The following is a 25,016-nucleotide window of genomic DNA, read 5'->3' on the forward strand; positions in this document are numbered from 1 at the left end:
TCTTGGCACATTGAATTCACTGCATAGCTCTTAGAATAATTTCAGTGTAGTTGGGTTCTGATGAAACAGGCCGGAAAAAGTCCTGATCCCTAGAGGATGCCAAAGATGAAAGTTGGCATCACTTGGGGCTTTTGGCAAGTCTGGGTTGTACACTATAGGCGAGTGAGAGCATATCTGGTAGGAAATACCAAGGTATTTCTTAGTCATTCCATCTTAGTAGGGTGGTATAAATCACAAGGGTTTTGGGTATGTTGCCCACTTCACTAAAGTTATTAATGAATATAATTGAGCTTAGGGGCAATAAACCACAGGATTGGGCCTCTATCTGAATCCACGTTGAGTCTTGTCTGTTTGTGATCCATGTTAGGATGTTGAGGATTAGGGCAGACCAGTAGTACAATTGAAGGTGAAGACCACCCTTAGATTCAGGTTTTGATAGAATGGAGAACTTGATCCTGGTTTTTTTTTATTGCCCAATATGTATTTGGTGAAGCTTTAGTTGGTTGTTTAAAAAATAGAGAAGGAACTGGGCATCTGAATTTGAGCATCTGAAATAAATCGTTCAATCTAGGGAGGATGTTCATACGGTTAACATTGAATCTTCCGACTAAGCTAATAGGGAGTGAGATCCAGGTTTGGAGATCTGACGTTACAAAGATTCCAAGGTATGGAAACACCTGTGTCTTATATTGGAATGGACAGAGTGTCTTCATAGAGCTGGTCAGTGTAAGAATGAGGGGGCAAACAATGGACTTGTTCAAATGTACCTTATATCCTGAACTTGCTGTACTGATCAATTGTCTAAAATGGGAGGGATTTCTCAGGGTTGAATATGTAGAGCAAGGCAACATCCGCGTAGTGTGAAATCTTGTGCTGAAGGCCGCCTGCAGAAACCCCGCTAATGCTTGGCTTGCTCCTTATCAACTCCGCCCCAACAAGTAGAGCAGGGGGGACAGAGAGCGTCCCTTGTCTTGTGCCACATCCCAAAGGGAGTCTGTCAGAGTTCAGACCGTTAGTTGACACCATGGCATTTGGATGAGAATATAGGGACCTAATCCATTTAATAAAGTTTGGGTCCATATTGAACTTTTCTAAGACTGAGAACAGAAAGCTCCACTCCTTCCTGTCGAATGCCTTCTCAGCATCCAGTGAAGCCAGCAGGACAGGGGTCTTCTGTGTGTTTACAAGATCAATAATAACATTCGCCGTCTTTTTGATATCAGGAGAATACCTGTCTCTAATAAATCCAGTCCGCTTTTATTATTTTGTGAAGAAGAGTGTTTAGTCTTGGCCAGCAATTTGGTCATTATTTTGTAGTCTAAATCCAACAAGCTTCTGGTCCGGAAGGACAATTAGGATAGAGGCGCCTTGTCTTTTATAGCAGCACTGTAATCTGGGCTGTGTACATAGTCTGGGAGAGCTCAATTTTTGCAAAAATCATCCAGCATTGGCATGAAAATAGGGCTAAGCTGGGGCCAAAAAACATTGTAGAAGTCTCTGGGAAATCCATCTGGGCCTAGGGACTTGTTAGGTGGCATGGAGATAATTGCCTGTAGGACGACCTCGGGAATGAAGGGGGTTGATTTTCTTAGTCGGTCTCTGATCATTTTGGTTGCGAGATTCCCTCTAGGAAGGAATAGAGTTCTGTATGTTTTCTCTCAGATGTATATCATTTGCGGTTAATGTTACATTTATCTTATTTGGATCATATGTGACTTTGTCATCTGCTGTTTGGGTGGCCATGATTGTACTCTCTGACTTCTCTTTTTTTTCAGTTGGTATGCAATCAATCTGCTATACTTATTGCCTTACTCATGGTGTTTGTTTAGTAAAGATCACTTTTTTTAAATAAAGTTTAGTTTGGCTTTGGCTGCTTTAAGTTGACTCCAGGAGGTGCTGTCTGGAGATTGTTTATGTATTTTTTCGCAGCGTTAAATCTCTCTCTCAACATCTAACCTATGTGTTTCCGTTGATTTTTTTCTTAGAGGAAGCATATGGAATTAGTTGACCTCTTAGTGTGGCTTTGGCAGAGTCCCACATTGTGGCCAGAGGAACAGGAGAGTCTTTGTTGTCTTGTGTGTAGTTGTCTAGCCATGTAGTGACCAAATGTATGGAATGCTTTGTTTGATAACATGGAGATGTTGAATTTCCAGTTCTTTTGACCTCGGGATGTTTTTACAGAGGTCAAAGCGGAGGCGGACAAAGGCGTGATCTGAAAGCACTATGGGTCCGATTGGACAAGTGGCAGAATTTATGAAAATCTTTGGGATAAAAATGTAATCTATACGAGAGTAGGTGTTATCGACATTGAATTAGTATGTATAATCCATTAAATAGCTATTTGTCTCTCTCCACATATCTATCAGTCCCATCTCTTTAGTAAGAGTTTTTTGCCGGTCTGGGGTTTGTGGTGGGGACTTGAGGAGATTTCTCCAGAGTTGAGTTGAAGGTACAATTAAAATCAGCCAGCCAACACTCCAAAGGAAACAATGCTCATTGAACAGGGATATCATTTTCAACATGAAAGCAGGAGTATCTGTGTTAGGGGCATATCTATTTAAGATAGCAATTGGTTGCCCATACAGTGACCCAGTTATTAGAATAAATGAGTGAATTTGTTTGAACATTTTCTCAATCTTTTATTGCAGCTATGAAATTGATGATGATTATACGGCGTTGTACAAAGGTAATGTATATGCCCTGTCATCTATGCAATCATCACTGTATAATGTCTGCATGTGTAAAGCATATTGACCTGGACAGTGAGCCAGGAGATTTCCTCTGTTCTGACTCCAACTGCCTTGGTCCTCGTCTCTTTTTGCTCTCCCCACAGTGTTGGAGGCCGTGAGAGCCCACAAAGATGCCTGGCCCTTCTTGGAGCCTGTGGATGAATCCTATGCCCCCAACTATAATGCGGTCATTCGGGTGAGCTCACAGTGAAAAGGAAGGCTCCAAACTGTCAAATGACAGTTAGCTGCCTCAGAGTTTTTGTAGTTGTAATTTGAGGTTGTCAATTCCACAAGAAGTCATTTATGTTTGCCCTGATTTTTCCTCAGACTCCGATGGACCTGTCCACCATCGAGACTAAGCTGAATGAAGGGGAGTATATTGCCAAGGAAGAGTTTGTGTCTGACATGAAGCTCATGTTTGAAAACTGCATTGAGTACAATGGGGAAGACAGCGGTAAACACACACCTCTTCATTTTGATCTAAAACCTCATTCTTTTTTTTGTCAAATTTATAATGTCCCAAAAATGCCTCTAGCGTGTGCAAATGGTTTTTGGGTTGACTTTGGACTTGATTTATGAATATGAGAGAGACTAATTTGACAATTTGACTAAGTGCACGTGGTGGAGAGAATGGCTGCGTTGGGGGAGAGCTCTGTGGCTCTGTGTGACAGTGATGAATGGGGAGTGATTGAGCTGTGCATCAGGCCCTGCAGTGTCCTGCCCGCTTGCCAGAGAGACATTCTAGCCCCTAGTTAAGCGCCCTGTCTGGAGCCATCCATCCGTCTGAATGCACTCCCAAGGGAGAGGCACAGGGGCTAGGGGTCAACCACACCAAGGCCCTCTGAACAGGTCAACCTGCCGGCCAACGCTGGGGTCAATATCGCCTGGCCCCACGACAGACGAGTGCGTGTCTGTGTGCATGGCATGCAGATAATACTCTGATGGTGCCTGTGTTTTTCTTCAGAGTACAGCATCATGGCAGAATCCCTGGAACGTTGTTTCAGCCGGGCGCTACTCAAGCACTTCCCGTCGGAGGATGGCGACACGGACGAGGAGTTCCACGTGAGCGGTGAGGACCGTGAGAGAGACCGGAAGGAGAAAAGGCGAAGCAAAGGCAACAAACAGGCAGGGCCAGAAAGCTTGATCCGAGCCACCGAGCAGGCCTCACGCAAACGGACACATCCAGGGGGCAAGGGCAGCACCCCAATGGAGGAGAATAAGCCAGCACAGCCACCCCCTCCCCCCCACTGGGCCAATGGACCCCCACACCCCCATGGCATGCCTCATGGACAACCCCATCATGGGAACCTTTACCACCCAGCACAGCAGGTAGCTGGCCATGCATGTCAAACAATATTTCACATAGGAGAAAGTATATTTTACTGCTTTAGTAGGAGTTGGTAATGAATGAAGAGAAAGCATCAAGGGTTTTCCCCCCTTTTACAGAGGAGTTAAAAGGTAGTTCTAGATGAAGACAAATGAATGCATTACATTTTAGACATGAGATGTTGAACTGTCATCCATTCTGCAGCAGCACCAGCGCCCCCCTAATCCCCACGGCCCACACATGTACGGCCAGAGGATGGACCCCAGCTACGCCTACCCTGGACAGGGACACATGCCCCGGCCTGGGGATCCAAATGCTCACCACATGCCTCAACATTACAACATGCAGGTGAGATCAGCTAAGAAAACATTCGAAGGAGGTTTCACATATTTAATTCGGAGCTATCCAGTATCTGCTGAACTCACACAATGTGCTCCGACTGAACAATGTTTTGTGTGTTTCTGAGCTGTCGGTTGATTTTGTATTTGCTGCTATGCACATACTAATAGATGTTGTATTCCAGCCACACATGGGGGATGGACACCACGTTGGCCATAGATACCAAATGGGGCCTGATGGCCGTCCTCTTCAGCCACAGCACCACCAGCAGCAGCACCCCTACATGGGTCCCACCCATGGCCCCTCACTGGGCCCCCGTCCCGTGGCCCTCCAGTCTGGGGGCCTCTGCACACCCATGCCCGACAGCAGCATGTACTTGTCTCGCCAGCGCACCAACGGCCACCCCCTACACCCTGGAGGGAACTGCTACCCTGGGCCTGACGTCCCACCACGACACAACTACCCAGCCTTCCATCCAGGCATGGGCATGCCTCTTAACATGTGGTCAGGGATGAACCACCAAGGCCAGGAGAGGCCCAGCGGACCTGGGAAACAAGTGCAAAATATGGCTAACCACCAGCAGCTCTCTTATAACCATGGAGGTCCACGTCCCATGGGCCCCAAACCCTGGCCAGAGCAGCATGGGGGGCCCGGAGGTTACCCCTCTCATCCCAATGGCCAGTACAGGATTTCCACTGGCATCACCAGCTCCCCGGGACCCATGACCCTGCGGACCCCCATTCCTCATCAGGACTCCAGGCAGTGTCTCGCCTCCATGCTGGAGAGCCCAGAGATGATTGCCCTGCAGCAGCTGTCTGCCTCCTCCACCGGACTCCCTGCTGGCTCCTCTCACCAGGACATGGGCAACTTTCAGCAGCAGCCCCCACAGGGTGTTGGCAGCGCCCCAACTCACCCCTCGCAGTACCACCCTCCCCCTGAAATTCGGCTGCTGCGTCCTGCCAGAGACAATGGCCCGGACAGCCAGCCTGCCCATCACGCAGATTTGAAGCCCAAAGGTAGGAATGACCTTTTCTGCTTTAGAGCTCTACCACGCTAAGCTTTATGAAAATGTACCTTTTTAAAACATTTTCATTCAGGACTTTTCTGTAATTCAGTCTATATTTCATAAGCAAACCCCTCAACTCTGCCATGCGATAATTATTATTTTTCACAGTAAGTGATGAATTAAATATTGACCAGTTTAATGGAGTGTCTCGTGACTTGCTTTGAGAGATGATATGTCATCACACTGCAGCAGTGTTCATTTTAGATTTAGTCTAGTCATTTAGACTAAAGTAGTAGTAAAGATGCACTATGCAGAAATCGCTCCTCCATTTGCTGGTGGCAAAAATGTGAATAGTTTGCCTAATTTCAGTTTGTGACAAAACAAACAAGGATAGTGTAAAGAATCAATCAATCAATCAATCAATCAAATGTATTCATGAAGCCCTTTTTACATCAGCCGATGTCACAAAGTGCTATTAGTGCTAGGTTCCAGCCTAAAACCCCAAACAGCAAGCAATGCGGTGGCTAGGAAAAACTCCCTAGAAAGGCAAGAAACCTAGAGAGGAACCAGGCTCTGAGGGGTGGCCAGTCCTCTTCTGGCTGTGCCGGGTTGAGATTATGACAGTACATGGCCAAGATGTTCAAACGTTCGTAGATGACCAGCAGGGTATTATCATCATCATCATCAGTGGGTTTAGAGTGTGCAACAGGTCAGCACCTCGGGAGTAAATGGCAGTTGTCTTTTCATAGCCGAGCATTCAGAGTTAGAGACAGCAGGTCAGGGTTCCATAGCCGCAGGCAGAACAGTTGAAACTGGAGCAGTAGCACGACCAGGTGGAGTGGGGACAGCAAGGAGTCATCAGGCCAGGTAGTCCTGAGGCATGGTCCCAGGGCTCAGGTCCTCCGGGAGGGGAGGGAAAGAATCAATGTACCATCTAAACCGCTGTGAAATATCTTTTCCATAACCAAAAATATTGTATTTTCAGCTGTTTGAAGGTAGTGTACAAAACTGAAAGTAAAAGACGCAAAACCGGAAGTTAACAGGAAGCATAGAAATACCGCACATAGAACAGATCTACTGCTTCTTAGACTTGCTTTCAATGAGAATAACCAATCTATAACCCACATTTCTATGTGAATTTGGTTGGGTCGCCCAAAAAGTTACATATTGCAGCTTTAAGTCTGTCACATTTTTGTAATTTGAATAACGATTTAGTCTAGTTGTGAAAATAATGAAAACAGTAGGACATTTTAGTCAACTATAAATGCCCTTTCATTTTAGTCACATCACATTTGTATTGCCTCATTAACCTGTAGTAAACATAACTGATTTGTATACATTGCTTTGTCTAACTAACATATTTTTCTGCATGACATTCTATTTTATGATTGTATTCCCAACAGCTAAATTAGCAGTGAGAACACTTTACTCTGCGCCAGGTTAAAAATCACACCCCTCCAGACTAACTTTTTCCATTTTTGGCACCAGCCCATGATTTGGTGGCACCATATTTTTCCACAGCTTCAAACAACAGAAAATGCATGATTCAAGATATTTTTATCTGCAAACGAACCCAATGATTGTCATGAATTGTGGGTTGACAATAAGGTATTGTTATATTTTACTGTTAAAGTAGGGCTCCAGAAAGTTCGTAATTTTATTGTTCAAAAGAGTTGTGGCTACATCTTTACGTGCACTTTATCATAGGATCATTTATTTTGGGGCTATTTCACCACATGAGGAAGTGAGAACTCAAAACTCATTAGCTAGATCGCTAATGCTAAATATAATACCCACTGTTAGTAGTCCTGTATTAAGCTAACAGTACATTTAATGTCCTAAAAAAAACTTTGGAGTTGTAGCCTTCTACCTTATGCACACGCAATGGCTATTGCGCAGTTTACGGTTCATATCTTAAAGCCATATCAGATATCTTGGTTGTAAAATAGTTGATATTGAGCTCAGTATTAAGAGATGACAAATACAAATCATACCCACAGAAAGCTGAGAACAACAGTAGTTGCTTCAAAGCTATGCATTTCCCACAATTTGTTTTTGAAATGTTATACAATCGGAAGCCTTTTCTTCCCTAAGAGCACATCAAGTAGCTCACTCATCACAGCAGCAGGTCCCAGCGAAACAGGCCTAGGGGCTGGGCAGACACTCTCATTACAGGAATCATGAGGATAATGCACTTTACTGTTTTAACAGACAAAAATTAGGATGTTTTACAACTTTGGAGTGAGGTGATCATGTAGACCTAATGAATGTTCAGCTCGCACTGACGCAACCAATTAAAAATGTAACTCGCACAGCCAAGTCAAAGGGTCGCAAAAGGCAACTAAATGGTAGCAGTCTGGAGCCCTGCCCCTTCACATATTGTAGCTGTATTGTAGGCCTAATCAAAGTTCTGTTTGATAGGTTGCAGCAAACTAACTAGCTAGCATTATCAATCTGTTATTACCTGATTGTGTGTGTGTATATATAAACTCAGAAAACAAACGTCCCTTTTTCAGGACCCTGACTTTCAAAGATAATTCGTAAAAATCCAAATAAGGGTTTAAACACAGTTTCCCGTGCTTGTTCAATGAACCATAAACGATTAACGAACATGCACCTGTGGAACAGTCGTTAAGGCAATTAAGGTCACAGTTATGAAAACTTAGGCCACTAAAGAGGCCTTTCTACTGACTCAGAAAAACACCAAAAGAAAGATGCCCAGGGTCCCTGCTCATCTGCCTGAATGTGCCTTAGGCATGCTGCAAGGAGGCATGAGGACTGCAGATGTGGTCAGGGCAAACAATTGCTATGTCCGTACTGTGAGAGACGCCTAAGACAGCGCTACAGGACGGACAGCTGATTGTCCTCGCAGTGGCAGACCACGTGTAACAACACCTGCACAGGATCGGTACATCCGAACATCACACCTGCGGGACAGGTACAGGATGGCAACAACAACTGCCCGAGTTACACCAGGAACGCACAATCCCTCCATCAGTGCTCAGACTGTCCGCAATAGGCTGAGAGAGGCTGGACTGAGGGCTTGTAGGCCTGTTGTAAGGCAGGTCCTCACCAGACATCACCATCAACAGCGTCGCCGATGGGCACAAACCCACCGTCGCTGGACCAAACAGGACTGGCAAAAAGTGCTCTTCACTGACGAGTTGCGGTTTTGTCTCACCAGGGGTGATGGTCGGATTTGGGTTTATCGTCGAAGGAATGAGCGTTACACCGAGGCCAGTACTCTGGAGTGGGATCAATTTGGAGGTGGAGGGTCCGTCATGGTCTGGGGCGGTGTGTCACAGCATCATCGGGCTGAGCTTGTCATTGCAGGCAATCTCAACGCTGTGCATTACAGGGAAGACATTCTCCCCCCTCATGTGGTACCCTTCCTGCAGGCTCATCCTGACATGACCCTCCAGCATAACAATGCCATTAGCCATACTGCTCGCTCTGTGTGTGATTTCCTGCAAGACAGGGGTGTCAGGGTTCTGCCATGACCAGAGAAGAGCCTGGATCTCAATCCCATTGCGCACGTCTGGGACCTGTTGGATCGGAGGGTGAGGACTAGGGCCATTCCCCCCAGAAATGTCCGGGAACTTGCAGGTGCCTTGGTGGAAGAGTGGGGTAACATCTCACAGCAAGAACTGGCAAATCTGGTGCGGTCCATGAGGAAGAGATGCACTGCAGTACTTAATGCAGTTGGTGGCCACACCAGATATTGACTCTTACTTTTGATTTTGACCCACCTTTGTTCAGAGACACATTATTCCATTTGTTAGTCACACGTCTGTGGAACTTGTTCAGTTTGTCTGTTGTTGAGTCTTATGTTCATACACATTTTCATACAAATGTTAAGTTTGCTGAAAATTAACGCAGTTGACAGTGAGGACTTTTCTTTTTTTGCTGAGTTTATATATTGGAATTATGCGCTTTCAGTTCTCTTGAGGTTGGTAGTATTTTTCTCCCGTGGAAACATTGCATTCGATATTGTTTGAATCAACATAAGTAAAGTGTCTCCAAACGTTGCCCCGTTTTCTACCAGAAGGTTGTACCACCAGGAGAGTAGCCATGGTGTGTGCCTTATTTCCGTCAATCAGTGTCCATGTAAACAAACTCAATGATGTGTTGCCGCCAGATTGAAGAGCGGTTGCCAAGCCGTAGGGTTACCAGGTCTAGCTAGAATTTCCATACGATTACCACTCAAAACCCGCCCACAAGGCCTGAAAAATATTCCTAAAATGTTTTGCCGCAACAAGACCGGGGTTGCCACATTGGGGTTGACCCCTATTGGATAATCTAAATACAACTGGTAAAATTGCTTTACCTTATTCTCTGAATTACTCCCTTTTATTGGTTCATCACACCAAATGATTTCATCTGAACTATAGAAGGGATCATAGTGAATGGTTAAGACATTTTATTTTTCTTCAGGAAACATTATTGTGAAATCAAATTTTATTAGTCATGTGCCGAATACAACAGGTGTAGACCTTAGTGAAATGCTTACTTATGAGCCCCTAACCAACAATGTAGTTAAAAAAATATGAATAAGCAATAAAAGTAACAAGTAATTAAAGAGTAGCAGTAAAATAACAATAGCGAGACTATATACGGGGGGGCACCGGTACAGAATCAATGTGCGGGGGCACCAGTTAGTTGAGGTAATATGTACTTGTAGGTAGAGTTATTTACAGTGACTATGCATAGATGATAAAAACAGAGAGTAGCAGTGGTGTGTGTGTGGGGGGGGGGGCAATGCAAATAGTCTGGGTGGCCATTTGATTACATGATCAGGAGTCTTATGGCTTGGGGGTAGAAGGTGTTTAGAAGCCTCTTGGACCTGGACTTGGCGCTCCGGTACCGCTTGTGGTGCCGTAGCAGAGAGAACAGTCTATGACTAGGGTGGCTGGAGTCTTTGACAATTTTTAGGGCCTTCCTCTGTCACCGCCTGGTATAGAGGTCCTGGATGGCAGGAAGCTTGGCCCCAGTGATGTACTGGGCCGTACGCACTACCCTCTGTAGTGCCTTGCGGTCGGAGGCCTAGCAGTTGCCATACCAGGCAGTGACGCAACCAGTCAGGATGCTCTCGATGGTGCAGCTGTAGAACCTTTTCATGATCTGAGGACCGATGCCAAATCTTTTCAGCCTCCTGAGGGGAAATAGGTTTTGTCGTGCCCTCTTCACGACTGTCTTGGTGTACTTGGACCATGATAGTTTGTTGGAACTTAAAGCTCTCAACCTGCTCCACTACAGCCCCGTCTGAGAATGGGGGCGTGCTCGGTCCTCCTTTTTCCTGTAGTCCACAATCATCTCCTTTGTCTTGATCACGTTGAGGGAGAGGTTGTTGTCCTGTCACCACACCGTCAGGTCTCTTACCTCCTCTCTATAGGCTGTCTTGTCGGTGATCAGGCCTACCACTGTTGTTATCGGCAAACTTAATGATGGTGTTGGAGTTGTGCAAGACCGTGCAGTCATGAGTGAACAGGGAGTATAGGAGGGGACTGGGCATGCATGCCTGAGGGGTCCCTGTGTTGAGAATCAGCGTGGTGGATGTGTTGTTACCTACCCTTAACACCTGGGGTGGCCCGTAAGGAAGTCCAGGATCCAGTTGCAGAGGGAGGTGTTTTGTCCCAGGGTCCTTAGCTAATTGATGAGCTTTGAGGGCACTATGGTGTTGGATACTGAGCTGTACAGTTATGGCCAAAAGTTTTGAGAATGACACAAATATTAATTTTCACAGTCTGCTGCCTCAGTGTCTTTAGATATTTTTGTCAGATGTTACTATGGAATTCGGAAGTATAATTACAAGCATTTCATAAGTGTCAAAGGCTTTTATTGACAATTGCATAAAGTTGATGCAAAGAGTCAATATTTCCAGTGTTGTACCCCGAGCCACTTAGTTATCACTTTTGTCTTATGGCAAGGTTCTCCATCATGCTGGAAAAGGCATTGTTTGTCACCAAACTGTTCCTGGATGGTTGGGAGAAGTTGCTCTCGGAGGATGTTTTGGTACCATTCTTTATTCATGGCTGTGTTCTTAGGCAAAATTGTGAGTGAGCCCACTTCCTTGGCTGAGAGGCAACCCCACACATGAATGGTCTCAGGATGCTTTACTGTTGGCATGACACAGGACTGATGGTAGCGCTCACCTTGTCTTCTCCGGACAAGCTTTTTTCTGGATGCCCCATGCAATCGGAACGGGGATATATCAGAGAAAATGACTTTACCCCAGTCCTCAGCAGTCCAATCCCTGTACATTTTGCAGAATATCAGTCTGTCCCTGATGGTTTTTTTTTTTTTGCCATCCTCCAAAAGTCTTCGCCTCACCGTGCGTGCAGATGCACTCACACCTGCCTGCTGCCATTCCTGAGCAAGCTCTGTACTGGTGGTGCCCCGATCCCGCAGCTGAATCAACTTTAGGAGACGGTCCTGGCGCTTGCTGGACTTTCTTGGGTGCCCTGAAGCCTTCTTCACAACAATTGAACCGCTCTCCTTGAAGTTCTTGATGATCCGATAAATGGTTGATTTAGGTGCAATCTTACTGGCAGCAATATCCTTGCCTGTGAAGCCCTTGTTGTGCAAACAATGATGACGGCACGTGTTTCCTTGCAGGTAACCATGGTTGACAGAGGAAGAACAATGATTCCAAGCACTACCCTCCTTTTGAAGCTTCCAGTCTGTTATTCGAACTCAATCAGCATGATAGAGTGATCGCCAGCCTTGTCCTCGTCAACACTCACACCTGTGTTAACTAGAGAATCACTGACATGATGTCAGCTGGTCCTTTTGTGGCAGGGCTGAAATGCAGTGGAAATGTTTTTTGGGGGATTCAGTTCATTTGCATGGCAAAGAGGGACTTTGCAATTAATTGCAATTCATCTGATCACTCTTCCTAACATTCTAGAGTATATGCAAATTGCCATCATACAAACTCAGGCAGCAGACTTTGTGAAAATGTATATTTGTGTCATTCTCAAAACTTTTGTCCAGGTGGGAAAGGGCAGTGTGGAGTGCAATAGAGATTGCATCATCTGTGGCTCTGTTAGGGTGGTATGCAAGTTTCCCTTCATTGAAGTCCCAGGCTACTAGGAGCACCGCCTCAGGGTGAGTGTTTTCCTGTTTGCTTATGGTGGAATACAGCTCATTTAGTGCGGTCTTAGTGCCATCATCAGTTTGTGATGGCATGTAGACAGCTATGAAAAATACAGAAACTCTCTAGGTAGATGGTGTGGTCTACAGCTTATCATGAGATACTCAGGATACCTCAGGCGAGCAATAGTTAGACTTTCTTAGATATCGTGCACCAACTGTTATTTACAAAAATACATAGTCCGCTGCCCCTCGTCTTACCAGACGCCACTGTTCTATCCTGCCGATGCAGCGTATAACCAACCAGCCATATGTTGATAATGTCAACGTTCAGCCACGACTCTGTGAAGCATAAGATATTATAGTTTTGAATGTCTCGTTGGTAGTTTAATCTTCCGCGTAGGTCATCTATTTTTATTTTCCAAAGATTGCACGTTTGCTAGCAGAATGGAAGGAAGTGTGGGTCGCCTACGAATTCTCAGAAGGCAGCCCGCCCTCTGGCCCCTTTTTTTCTCCACCTTCTCTTCACGCAAATGACGGGGATCTGGGCCTGTTCCTGGGAAAGCAGTATATCATTCATGGCGGACTCGTTAAAGGGAAAAAAAGGATTCTGCCAGTCCGTGGTGAGTAATCGCAGGTCTGATGTCCTGAAGTTCTTTTCGGTCATAAAACACCGTAGCAGCAACATTATGTACAAAATAAGTTACAAACAACGCAAAGAAAATAACAGAAGAACACAATTGGTTAGGAATACGTAAAACGTCGGCCTCGTTCTCCGGTGTCATCTTCACTGCTAATGGTGGTAACACAATGTTAAACATTTAAATGGTGTTATTACAAGTCACATTGTTCTAAAATAATGTCATTTTCAACTGGAGTATAAAAGTCAATTAATATGTGGCTCCATCCCTCTGGAGCAAGATGGAAAGGAAAGAGGGCAGATCCATCAGGAGTCCAGTACATCAAGAGTTTTTTATTCTACTAATCAATCACTACTCTTATTATTTGATAGTCAGCAATGGAGTTCATTGGTTCCTCTCTGTACTGCTGCTTGCCGCTCTAACTCTCCATGGACTTCAACTTTCTGGCCAATGTTGGCTAGCTAGCGTGCTACGTACAGGGCTCAAGACTAACATTTTTCCATCACCGTCCCGAAGTGCAGTTTGAACTGTCCCAATTGACATTATGTATAAATAAATAATACATGTAGTTATCAATCACACACACACACACACACACACACACACACACACACACACAGAGTACCAGTCACACGTACTCATTCAAGGGTTTTTCTTTATTTTGACTATTTTCTACGTTGTAGAATAATAGTGAAGACATCTATGACCAACATATGGAATCATGTAATAACCAAAAAAGTGTTAAACAAATCCAAATATATTTTAGTTTCTTCAAAGTAGCAACCCTTTGCCTTGACTGCTTTGCACACTTTTCACATTTCTAGTCAACAATGGGGGAGTGGTTACTTCCTACAAGTGTACATTTCTAGACATCTTTGAAAAGCAAGTCAGGTAAAGAGCTTTTTTTGTCTTAAAGGGGCAGTGTTGTATTTTGAGATGGTTTTGAATAAGCTAAGTAGCCAATAGGCAGAGCGTAGTATAATTTGTCTGATTCTGTGTAATAATGGAATAGGAATATAAAGATTATTTTATCTTGTAAAGTGGTTTCTTGCATCAAACAACACATTTTCAGTCACCTCCTTGTCTGAAGGATGTGGATAAACAGGGTAATGTCAAGCCCTGCATGTTTTTTTTCAAACGTCTCATGAAATGTAGGCCTACATTGAACACCACACATTGGCTGCTACTGTTGGCTGAATGATAGAACAGCTATTTCCATGTTAAAATATTATGGTATGCATTATCTCCATTGTTTTTGATGGTAGGCGACTCTGGTAGGCCTTCATTATGATCAAATAGACACAGTAGTCTACTTGGCCACTGTTAAAACTGTAGCTTAAAGCGTGTACGGCCTCCGTGTTCATATTAAACGCGCAACGGAAGTTGCACAGAATTCAAGTTTGCACACAGCAGACCTGAAATTTGCTCATTGCCCAAAACAATTGGAGGGAACATTGCTTGTAGACAATGTCATGGCGACATTAGCTAGCTAAGCTCATGCATCAAATCAAAGGCACTCCTTCGATATAAAGTTGTTTTTGACTATAATGAAAACATGTTAGTTTATCACTGTCTTGAGGTTGGATTAATAACATGTTAAACTACTGAAGACATTGGCTTGAATTTAGGTTGTGCCTTTAGATTTTGAGAAAATGAACAGCTAAGGAAGAATTCCTCACTTTTCTTATTGACTTCTCAAACACCTAACCTGGTCTGTTTCGCAAGCTTTCCTGGACATCTCACAATGTTGGGCCTTTGGGTTTAGAAACTGTGTGGTGTGCTGCTCTCCTCTCACTCATGTGACTCAGCTGCCTATTGTAGTGCTGTGCTCAACACACACACACACGGCCCTCCACCTCCCTACCCACAACAACACTCAGCAACCGCCTGCCTGACAGTCAGCAGCAGCAGGTCAAAGTGAAATTATTATATATTTGTATTTAATTTTTTAAATGCCATGGCGACCACGGTGCAATTTAGAAGTAGCCCAAAAACCTGCAACCCGCGACCAATACATTTTCATCCGCAACAGTTTTCAAAGTATCCCAATTTTGCCGGAAAACCGCAGACATGGCAACCCTGCCAGGCAAAGAGGTGACTCGTGAATGACCTGGGCATGAAACTTCAACACCTTTTCAATACTAGAACATGAAAAACAGTTTGATACTAGAATTTTTGTCACTTTCAGTACTTCTGTCAAATGTCTCATGTCATATACGGATTGAGAGGATAGTCTGTCTAGTAATTTGTTTTGAATCTTCAAGGTGGCAGTAGTAAGCTGGCCAGGCTGCTTGCGCACACAGCTGACACAGGCTCCAGAAGCGAACTTTGGGAGTACTTTGCTTACAGAGCAGATGGTGAGGGCAAGCCCACCGAAACAACTATGCAAAAGGTGTTATAAAGCAGTGCAAGGGAGGTTGGGTGGCAAAACGACAAAATATTTAAGACATGACATTTGCATTGTACTGCTATTCTACTAGCAACTAAATTATAACTGAGTGACAATGCCATGAACATATATTCAGTGTGACATTCATGTGAGTACTGAGCATTCTAATATGATTACAACCCAAAAGTAACGTGAAATGCACTCAGCAATGACAGCAATATATTTAGATTACTTCGCATTTGTCTGGGATTAGTAGCAGTAGCCACTAGCCAGCCACCAGCCATAGGTGGAGCGTTACACCCTGGGAGTTGAAATGCACTCTGGGAATCGTTGTATGCTGTGTAAAATCCATAGTCTTTCTATGGTGTGTAGACTATTGCAATACAGAAGCTTCAGAAATGAGCTTGAAGGTGGTTTTTTTATGTCGTTTTGGAACTAAACTATTTATTTAATATATTCAGTTATTTTTGCTTTAATTAATGTAATTTGATCCAATATTATGGCCATTTTAATTAACCCTGACATGTATAAAATTAAATGTTGGAACAGTTGCGATGTATTTCTAAAATTATTTTGTGGGCCTCCCGAGTGGCGCAGCGGTCTAAGGCCCTGCATCGCAGTGCTAGAGGCGTCACTACAGACCCGGGTTCGATCCTGGGCTGGATCACAACCGGCTGTGATCGGGAGTCCCATAGGGCGGTGCACAATTGGCCCAGCATCGTCCGGGTTTGGCAGGAGGGGCTTTACTTGGCTCATTGCCCTCTAGTGACTCCTTGTGGTGGGCCGGGCACCTGCAGGCTGACCTCTGTCGTTGGTTGGACAGTGTTTCCTCTGACACATTGGTGCGGCTGGCTTCCGGGTTAAGCGGGTGGGTGTTAAGAAGCGCAGTTTGGCGAGTCATGTTTCGAAGATGCATGACTCGACCTTCGCCTCTCCCGAGCCCGTTCGGCAGTTGCAGCGATGAAACAAGATAGCAATTGGCTATCACGAAAAGGGGGTAAAATACAAAATGTTTTAATCATAGTAGATATTCTGTTTTTGAATTGTTCTACCAGTTATCAAGATACTGTTCAATGTAAAAATATACTATAGCCCAGTGGTTATTCTGTGTAACTAATACCTTTTTTTTTTTTGCCGTGGTATCGTTTCGGTATCAACAATCGTTTTGGTATCGAGCATCGTGATATTAAACCTGGTATCCGTATCAAAGTCAAAATTCTGGTATTGTGACAACACTAACGCAGTGCAACATTGCAATGAGAAAGCCTTACAATTTTACTAATGTCATAAAAAGCACTCAATCTCTCCAAAAACTATTGTCCAGTCCACTTACTAGTCAGATTTTAGTCAAAGGATAATTTAGTCGTTTTTTTTGTTCACTAACAACCTTCCACTCACTAAATGATCTGTCTTGACAGGGTCCACGTCAGATCCCGAAACATCCAACAACAACCATGCAGGAGCTCGGGTAACCCCCGTCCCATCTGAACAGGAACGCACCTCGTTCCCCAGTCCCACAGAGCCTCCCAGTCGCCCCACTCGGAGCATGCAGAGCCCCTCTGCTCCAAACTGGGGCAGATCACAGGAGAGGGTTAGCGGGACCGGGGAGCAGGCTGCGTCTGGGCTGGGACTCCCACAGAGCTCAGAGACAAATGACAACCAAGAGGGGGAGAGCAGAGGACAATCTGTCAACCAAACTCCCCCTCATCAGAACAACCCTTCCATTGTTCATCCTCCGCACCCCCACAATGGCCCCCAGACCCCTCACTCCCAGAATGCTCCACAGCATATTATCCAGAGCCCCCCCCAGCAAATCCTAGAGAATGCCACTCACCTTCAGAACGCCCATCAACACAATACCCAGAATGCACAGCAACAAAACATCCCTCAACATATCACTCGGAATGCCCCACAGCAAGGATCCCAAAACCCCCACCAACAAAACTCTCAGAACACACCTCCACATGTGGCTCAGAATGCCCCTCATCCAATCTCCATGCATGGAATGCCACAGAGTGCCCCCCAGGGGGCCCAGCCTGGCCCTGGTCCACCCCAGCCAGCACCTCTCACCTCCCTGCCTCCCCAGCCCAGCCCAGCTGACCAGGGCGACCAGAGGCCAAGTGAGCCCACTAGCAGGAGGGACTCTGGAGGCAGTTCTGGTAACTCCAGCATGACGAAGTCTGGACCTCCAACTGGTATCTATAAACAACAGTCGTTCAGTCCCAAGGCACAACAGACACAGCCCGGTAACCAGGGGCCAAGGGGACCGGCACCTGGTCACAACCCAGCCATGCCCCCCCACTCACAGGGCCAGGAGAATGGAGCCATGGGTCAATATGGCATGGGCAGCCCAACACATCTGCACTATGGTCAACCTATGGGCAAACCCATGCCCCCTTCAAATCAACAGCCTTACCCGAACCAACCTGTTCCCCAGACCATGAACCCCCACCATAACCCTGCCGGCTACCCCACCTACCACCAGCGAGGCGCTGCCTATCCATACCACATAGCCCAGCAGCAGCATCCCCAGGGCCACCCTAACATGTACCAGCAGCAACACTTCTACCCCCAGCCCCAAGGCAATAGCTGGGGGGGCTACCTCTCCGGGCAGCAGTACCAGCCTCGCCAACCCATGCCCTCCAACACCTACCTGCCTGCAGCCAGTGCCAACGTCAATGGGCGCCTGAAGGAGGGCAGCAGCATGGGCTCCCCCCTGGGTTCTGAGTGTTCCGGGGGCAGCCTGATGTCCCCCAATCCCCTGCCCGAGGGCCCCCGTGGAGGATCTGTGGAGAAGGAGAGTAGGGAGGCCGGCAGCCCTGTGAAGCATCAGCCTGCTCGGGTAGAGGAGAGCTCAGAGCGGCCAGAGAGTCCCAAAGAGATCCTGGACCTGGACAGCCACAACGCTGCCGCACGCCGCCGGAGTGCCCAGGCCCCACCTCACGTGGCCAACTTCCTGTACGATTCCCGAGCAGTGCATACTGGGATGCAGCAGGGCGGGGCCCCGCCTCCCCACATGATGTCTCATGCTCCATACCCCAACCAGCCAGGTTACCCCAGTGGACACTACGCCCCCCAGAGACCCCACCCCCACCTCATGGAAGCCCTGCACCGGCCCCAGCACCTGCCCTTTCCCCCGGGGCAGACCCGCATGGCCATGTACAGACATCCCCAGGTTGGAGGCCACTTCCAGGGCATGATGGTCCAGCAGAGAGGCCTGGCACCCGAACACTTCCTTCACCCAGGGTAAGAAAGAGCTACACTGGAGATTCTAACTGTTAATTTATGTTATTTTGCTTTGATGGCTAGGAAGAGGAGGTTACTGATATCTATTATGTAATGTTGTAGGCAACAGATGTCTCCCAGCGGTCCCAGCAGTAAACAGGGAGTTTGAACAACTCTGTGGGCGCAGGGTGAGCGATTATTCAATGGTGGAGGAGGGTGAAGGGCGATCACCAGTCAATATTTCAGAATCCCAGTCATGTTTCAATGATTAATCTCCTTTTTTCATTCCTTTTCCCCACAATCCAGGTAAAGGACAAAAGCAACAAAAACCTGTACACAAAGCAGTGCCTGCATATCATCCATCCATGACGATAACCTGTGTGGTTGCCTGTGTGTCTCCTGTCATAAGCCTTTAAATGTGACTGTGCTGTTGGAACCATGATGTTCTCTGCTGTGGAGCGGCTCAAAATGGAGTCTTGTCCGTTGTCTCGTCTCTGTCTGTCTGTGTCACGGGGCACCAGTAAGTACTGCTCTCACTGCATCAGACAGAAAATATGCAGTGTGTGCAGACAAGGGAAACATATTTATTTGGGAATCTCTTTAGGGAATGAGTTCTTTGCCCCTTGGGGATGTCTGTCTGTCTGTCTGCTTCATGTGGAACCCTCACTGAGACTGCCTCTGCAGAGACATGGCTCTGTCTGCCAGTGGACTTCCAGTTCAGACTGTGTGTACAGCTGGTCCCTTCCTGCAAGAACATCTGGAGATCCTGCTCCTCTGTCTGCAGCCTCACACTGGTTGGACAAAGCTACTGGTCATTGGGTTTTGTCTGGAGGAAGGCTCTTCCCCTGACTATAGCTCTCCTATGGACCTCCAGCCCCTTCGGTCCTATCAGAACCTCTACAGAAGAGAAAAATGTATCCGGTGATGAGAAGAGGGCTGGTGTTATTGTTTCTTTGTTTTTTTCCCCCAAAACCTTTTTAAACTCAGGTGTAGTAAAGGAGGAACTTTAAGACTGTAGAGAAGCCGTCATCAGAACCCTCTCGACAAACAGGCCTTGCCGTTTCCTTTTTGTTGAATGTATGTGTGAATGATAGATATAGACCTGCAGAGAGCCTTCTCTGCTATGCACTAGGGATAGTCTACACATACTGGAGTGGCCTTGGAATTTTTACGTTAGTGCTTGTTTTTTATATATATATATATATATATATATATATATATATATATATATATATATATATCTCACAGTTGAAGTTGATAGTTTACATACACCTTAGCCAAATACATTTAAACTCCGTTTTTCACAATTCCTGACGTTTAATCCTAGTAACAATTCCCTGTCTTAGGTCAGTTAAGATCACCACTTTATTTTAAGAATGTGAAATGAGAGAATGATTTATTTCAGCTTTTATTTCTTTCATCAGATTCCCAGTGGGTCAAAAGTTTACATACACTCCATTAGTATTTGGTAGCATTGCCTTTAAATTGTTTAACTTGGGTCAAACGTTTCGGGTAGCCTTCCACAAGCTTCCACAGTAAGTTGGGTGAATTTTGGCCCATTCCTCCTGACAGAGCTGGTGTAACTGAGTCAGGTTTGTAGGCCTCCTTGCTCACACAAGCTTTTTCAGTTGACACATTTTCTATAGGATTGAGGTCAGGGCTTTGTGATGGCCACTCCAATACCTTGACTTGGTTGTCCTTAAGCTATTTTGCCACAACTTTGGAAGTATGCTTGGTGTCGTGTCCATTTGGAAGACCCATTTGCGACCAAGCTTTAACTTCCTGACTGATGTGTTGAGATGTTGCTTCAATATAGCCACATACTTTTCCTCCCTCATGATGCCATCTATTTTGCTTCACGGTTTGGATGGTGTTCTTCGGCTTGGAAGCCTCCCCCTTTTTCCTCCAAACATAACGATGGTCATTATGGCCAAACAGTTCTATTTTTGTTTCATCAGACCAAAGGACATTTCTCCAAAAAGTACGATCTTTGTCCCCATGTGCAGTTGCAAACCGTAGTCTGGCTTTTTTTATGGCGGATACTTTTGTACCTGTTTCCTCCAGCATCTTCATAAGGTCCTTTGCTGCTGTTCTGGGATTGATTTGCACTTTTTGCACCAAAGTACGTTCATCTCTAGGAGACAGAACGCGTCTTCTCCTTGAGCGGTATGACGGCTGCGTGGTCCTATGGTGGTTATACTTGCATACTATTGTTTGTACAGATGAATGTGGAACCTTCAGGTGTTTGGAAATTGCTTCCAAGGATGAACCAGACTTGTGGCGGTCTACAATGTTTTTTCTGAGGTCTTGGCTGATTTATTTTGATTTTCCCATGATGTCAAGCAAAGAGGCACTGAGTTTGAAGGTAGGCCTTGAAATACATCCTCAGGTACACCTCCAATTGACTCAAATAATGTCAATTAGCCTATCAGAAGCTTCTGAAGCCATGACATTTCCAGGAATTTTCCAAGCTGTTTAAAGGCACAATCAACTTAGTGTATGTAAATTTCTAACCCACTGGAATTGTGATTTAAGTGAAATAATCTGTCTGTAAACAACTGTTGGAAAAATTAAGTGTCATGCACAAAGTTGATGTCCTAACTAAGTGGTTGAAAAACAAGCTTTAATGACTCTGACATAAGTGTATGTAAACGTCTGACTTCAACTGTAACTCTTCACTGTAGTTGACCTCTTGTCTCAAACTAGGGAAATATGTTGGATAGTTCTCTCCACACTTCCATGTGTCCTGCTGGTTGGTATACGCACTAAGTGAACATGAGTTAGAATCAACAATTGATGTATGCTAAGGTCTTTTTTTTATGTTAATGTTGTCATCTTTACAGCCCATTTCTTTTAACCTGTACCATGTATTGCATTCCATACATTTGGCGAAAAATAACACCTAACATGGTAGTCCCACTGTAGCTCCTTTTTATGGTGAGTTTTATTATTCTATTCGTAACGGTAAAGATTGTATCCACAATTGCACCCATGCATGATTATTTCTTCACGTCAGTGCTTCATCCTCCCCAATTCAATTAACCTTTTATATGTCCTCAGGGTGTACAGTTTTATACGGGTATTTTAATGAATTATTTGAAGGACAAGAAAATATGACTGGAATTGTGACAAATGAATCAACCTAATTTTATGTGAAGAAACTGATAAACCAATATTGTTTTAGCAAGATTCTGTGTTATTTTCGGTCCTCTTGTGACAGTGGGGGTCTTGTTCACTGCCAACCTGTTTGCTTTGTTTGGGGTTAAATAAAATGTCTATTCCGTTTTGTACTAATTGGAATAGAGTTTTTCGACATTCCAGGTTGTTTTTTGTTTAATATTGTTGCTCTTGTCATTGCCACTATACTGTACCAGTCAAAAGTTAGGACACCTACTCATTCAAGGGTTTTTCTTTCTTTTTGCTATTTTCTACATTGTAGAATAATAGTGAAGAAGACATCAAAACTATGAAATAACACATATGGAATCATGCAGTAACCAAAAAAGTGTTAAATCAAAATATATTTGATATTCTTCAAAGTAAGCCACCGTTTGCCTTGATAGCTTTGCACACTCTTGGCATTCCCTCAACCAGTTTCACCTGGCATGCTTTTCCATCAGTCTTGAAGGAGTTCCCACATATGCTGAGCACTTGTTGCCAGATTATTTTTTTCCTTCACTCTGCAGTCCAACTCATCCCAAACCATCTCAATTGAGTTGCGGTTGGGTGATTCTTCTTGGTCAAATAGCCCTTACACAGCCTGGAGGTGTGTGGGGGTCATTGTCCTGTTGAAAAGCAAATGATAGTCCCACTAAGAGCAAACCAGATGGGATGGTGTCGCTGCAGGATGCTGTGGTAGCCATGCTGGTTAAGTGTGCCTTGAATTCTAAATAAATCACTGACCGTGTCACCAGCAAAGCACCCCCACCATCACACCACCTCTTCCATGCTTCACGGTGGGAACTAGACATGCGGAGATCATCCGTTCACCTGCTCTACATCTCACAAAAACACCTCGGTTGAAACTACAAATCTCAAATTTGGACTCATCAGACCAAAGGACAGATTTCCACCATTCTAATGTCCATTGTTCATGTTTCTTGGCCCAATAAATCTTCTTATTAGTGTTCTTTAGTAGTGGTTTCTTTGCAGCAATTTAACCATGAAGGCCTGATTCACATGGTCTCCTCTGAACAGTTGATGTTGAGATGTCTGTTACTTGAACTCTGAAGCATTTATTTGGACTGCAATTTCTGAGGTGCAGTTAACTCTAATGAACTTATACTCTGCAGCAGAGGTAACTCGGGGTCTTCCTTTCCTGTGGCGGTCCTCATGAGAGCCAGTTTCATCATAGCTCTTGATGGTTTTTGCAACTGCACTTGAAGAAACTTTAAAAGTTCTTATTTTTCTGCATTGACTGACCTTCATGTCTTTAAAGATGGACTGTTGTTTCTCTTTGCTTATCTGGGCTGTTCTTGCCACAATATGAACTTGGGCTAGCTAATGTATACCACCCCTACACAACTGATTGGCTCAAATTCATTAAGAAGAAATTCCACAAATTAACTTTTAACAAGGCACACTTGTTTATCGAAATGCATTCCAGGTAACTACCTCATGAAGCTGGTTGAGAGAATGCCAAGAGTATGCAAAGCTGTCATCAAGGCAAAGGGTGACTACTTTGAAGAATCTAAAAAAATCCAGGCTGTATCACATCCGGCCATGATTGGGAGTCCCATAGAGCGGCGCACAATTGACCCAGCGTCGTCCGGGTTTGCTGGGGTAGGCCGTCATTGTAAATAAGTCAGTTAAGAATTTCTTATTTTCTAGTTAAATTTTTTTAATTAAAATTTAAGAAATATATATTTAGATTTGTTTAACACTTTTTTTTGTTACTACATGATTTCATAGTTTTTATGTCTTCTATTCTACAATATAAAAAATAAAGGAAAACCCTTGAATGAGTAGGTATGTTCAAACCTTTGACTGGTACTGTACACGGCGAGTGATTTGTCTTTGAACAATTGATCTGTGTAGATTGAAGTCTTCCCCATCTTATCATATCCATGTTGCGCCTGTGAGTCCCACAGGTTTAGTGATGGCAACAAATGAATCTACCTCATAGCCAGTCCACTGGCATCCACTAAGTCCCTCCACTCACCAGAGTCAGTCCCCAGCACACAAATGCCCTAACACTACTATTGTTACTATTGTCATGACTATGTATAATTTTCCCAGTGCCAAGTCATTTTACTGTCCTGCTCAAAAGTGTAGCGGACCTGTCCACGGAACATTTTAATGTAAGGTTATTTGTGTCATCGCCGGGGGCGTTAAAGGGCATATGTCTGAGGGCGTCAGAAAAGGGCTCTTTAAATATGATCTTGTCTCATCAGCTGTATAGATTGCATGCCTTCCTGCCACAGAGTGAGGTGAGTAGACAACCTGAGCCCTGTGGTTCTACTGGATCTGTGTTAGGCAGTGTAGGTCCCTCAATTATAGACACCTATGGCATTAAAAGGAAATGTGCTCAAGGAGGGATGAATATAGGAAAATACTAGAAGCTGTGAGACATTGATTTGTCCCAGGATACTGTATAACAGGGATCATCAACTAGATTCAGCCGCAGGACAATTTTCTTTCTTGAGCGAATGGTCATAATTACAAATCATTTGTAAACTGCAATTTGACCACAAGAAGCCCAAAAATATATTTCACAAAAACATCATTTCAAACCTTGCTTACATTTGTATACGATCACATGTATCTCGCTATTATGCGTGGGAATTCTTAGGAACAAGTTTTGCTAAATAAAACCACCCGTGGGCCGCCAGTTGGGGAACCCTGCTGTTTAAGGATGTATTGTTTTACTCGCTAGGGATTTTTAGTACTAAATGAGGTCTTCTCGGAAGTGGTGTGATCATTTGCGCTGTCCATGTATGAAGGACGGTGTAGTTGTAAATGGTCTGTGAGGTTATCATACTGTTATGCAGCTTTGTTGTCGCTGATGTGTAGTCTGCACAAGACATGAAAGTCTGTATGCCACTCACTTCACTCCACTTCTACTGTCATCCAGTTTGTCTGCACTAGTAAAATATCTAGATTTGATTGAATGTGAATAATATTTATTTGTTCTTAAATGTTGTACATTTTGACTTTGTTTTTATATAAATGTTATCTCTGGTTGTTTTTTGTTTTTAAGCAGTTGACATTTACCTCCTGTAGCATGGCAGCATCAAAAAAGACCCTGTATGTTTCATCTGACTGACAT

At 44.6% G+C, this 25,016-nt stretch overlaps 1 protein-coding gene across 1 annotated transcript in view; it reads left to right on the forward strand.

Moving 5' to 3' along the window:
* LOC115152229 (cat eye syndrome critical region protein 2 homolog) overlaps positions 1–19,650 on the forward strand; it is a 59,634-nt gene extending 39,984 nt beyond the window's left edge. The window contains exons 11-19 of the mRNA XM_029696868.1: positions 2,649–2,686; positions 2,834–2,925; positions 3,057–3,183; positions 3,694–4,058; positions 4,261–4,404; positions 4,580–5,411; positions 16,942–18,769; positions 18,872–18,936; positions 19,055–19,650. Coding sequence (XP_029552728.1) covers positions 2,649–2,686; positions 2,834–2,925; positions 3,057–3,183; positions 3,694–4,058; positions 4,261–4,404; positions 4,580–5,411; positions 16,942–18,769; positions 18,872–18,917 — 3,472 coding nt within the window. The 3' untranslated portion in view covers positions 18,918–18,936; positions 19,055–19,650. The remainder of the gene's footprint in view (positions 1–2,648; positions 2,687–2,833; positions 2,926–3,056; positions 3,184–3,693; positions 4,059–4,260; positions 4,405–4,579; positions 5,412–16,941; positions 18,770–18,871; positions 18,937–19,054) is intronic.
* Positions 19,651–25,016: the final 5,366 nt, after the last annotated feature.

This window comes from Salmo trutta, chromosome 17 (assembly GCF_901001165.1).
Source record: "Salmo trutta chromosome 17, fSalTru1.1, whole genome shotgun sequence".
NCBI lineage: Eukaryota > Metazoa > Chordata > Actinopteri > Salmoniformes > Salmonidae > Salmo > Salmo trutta.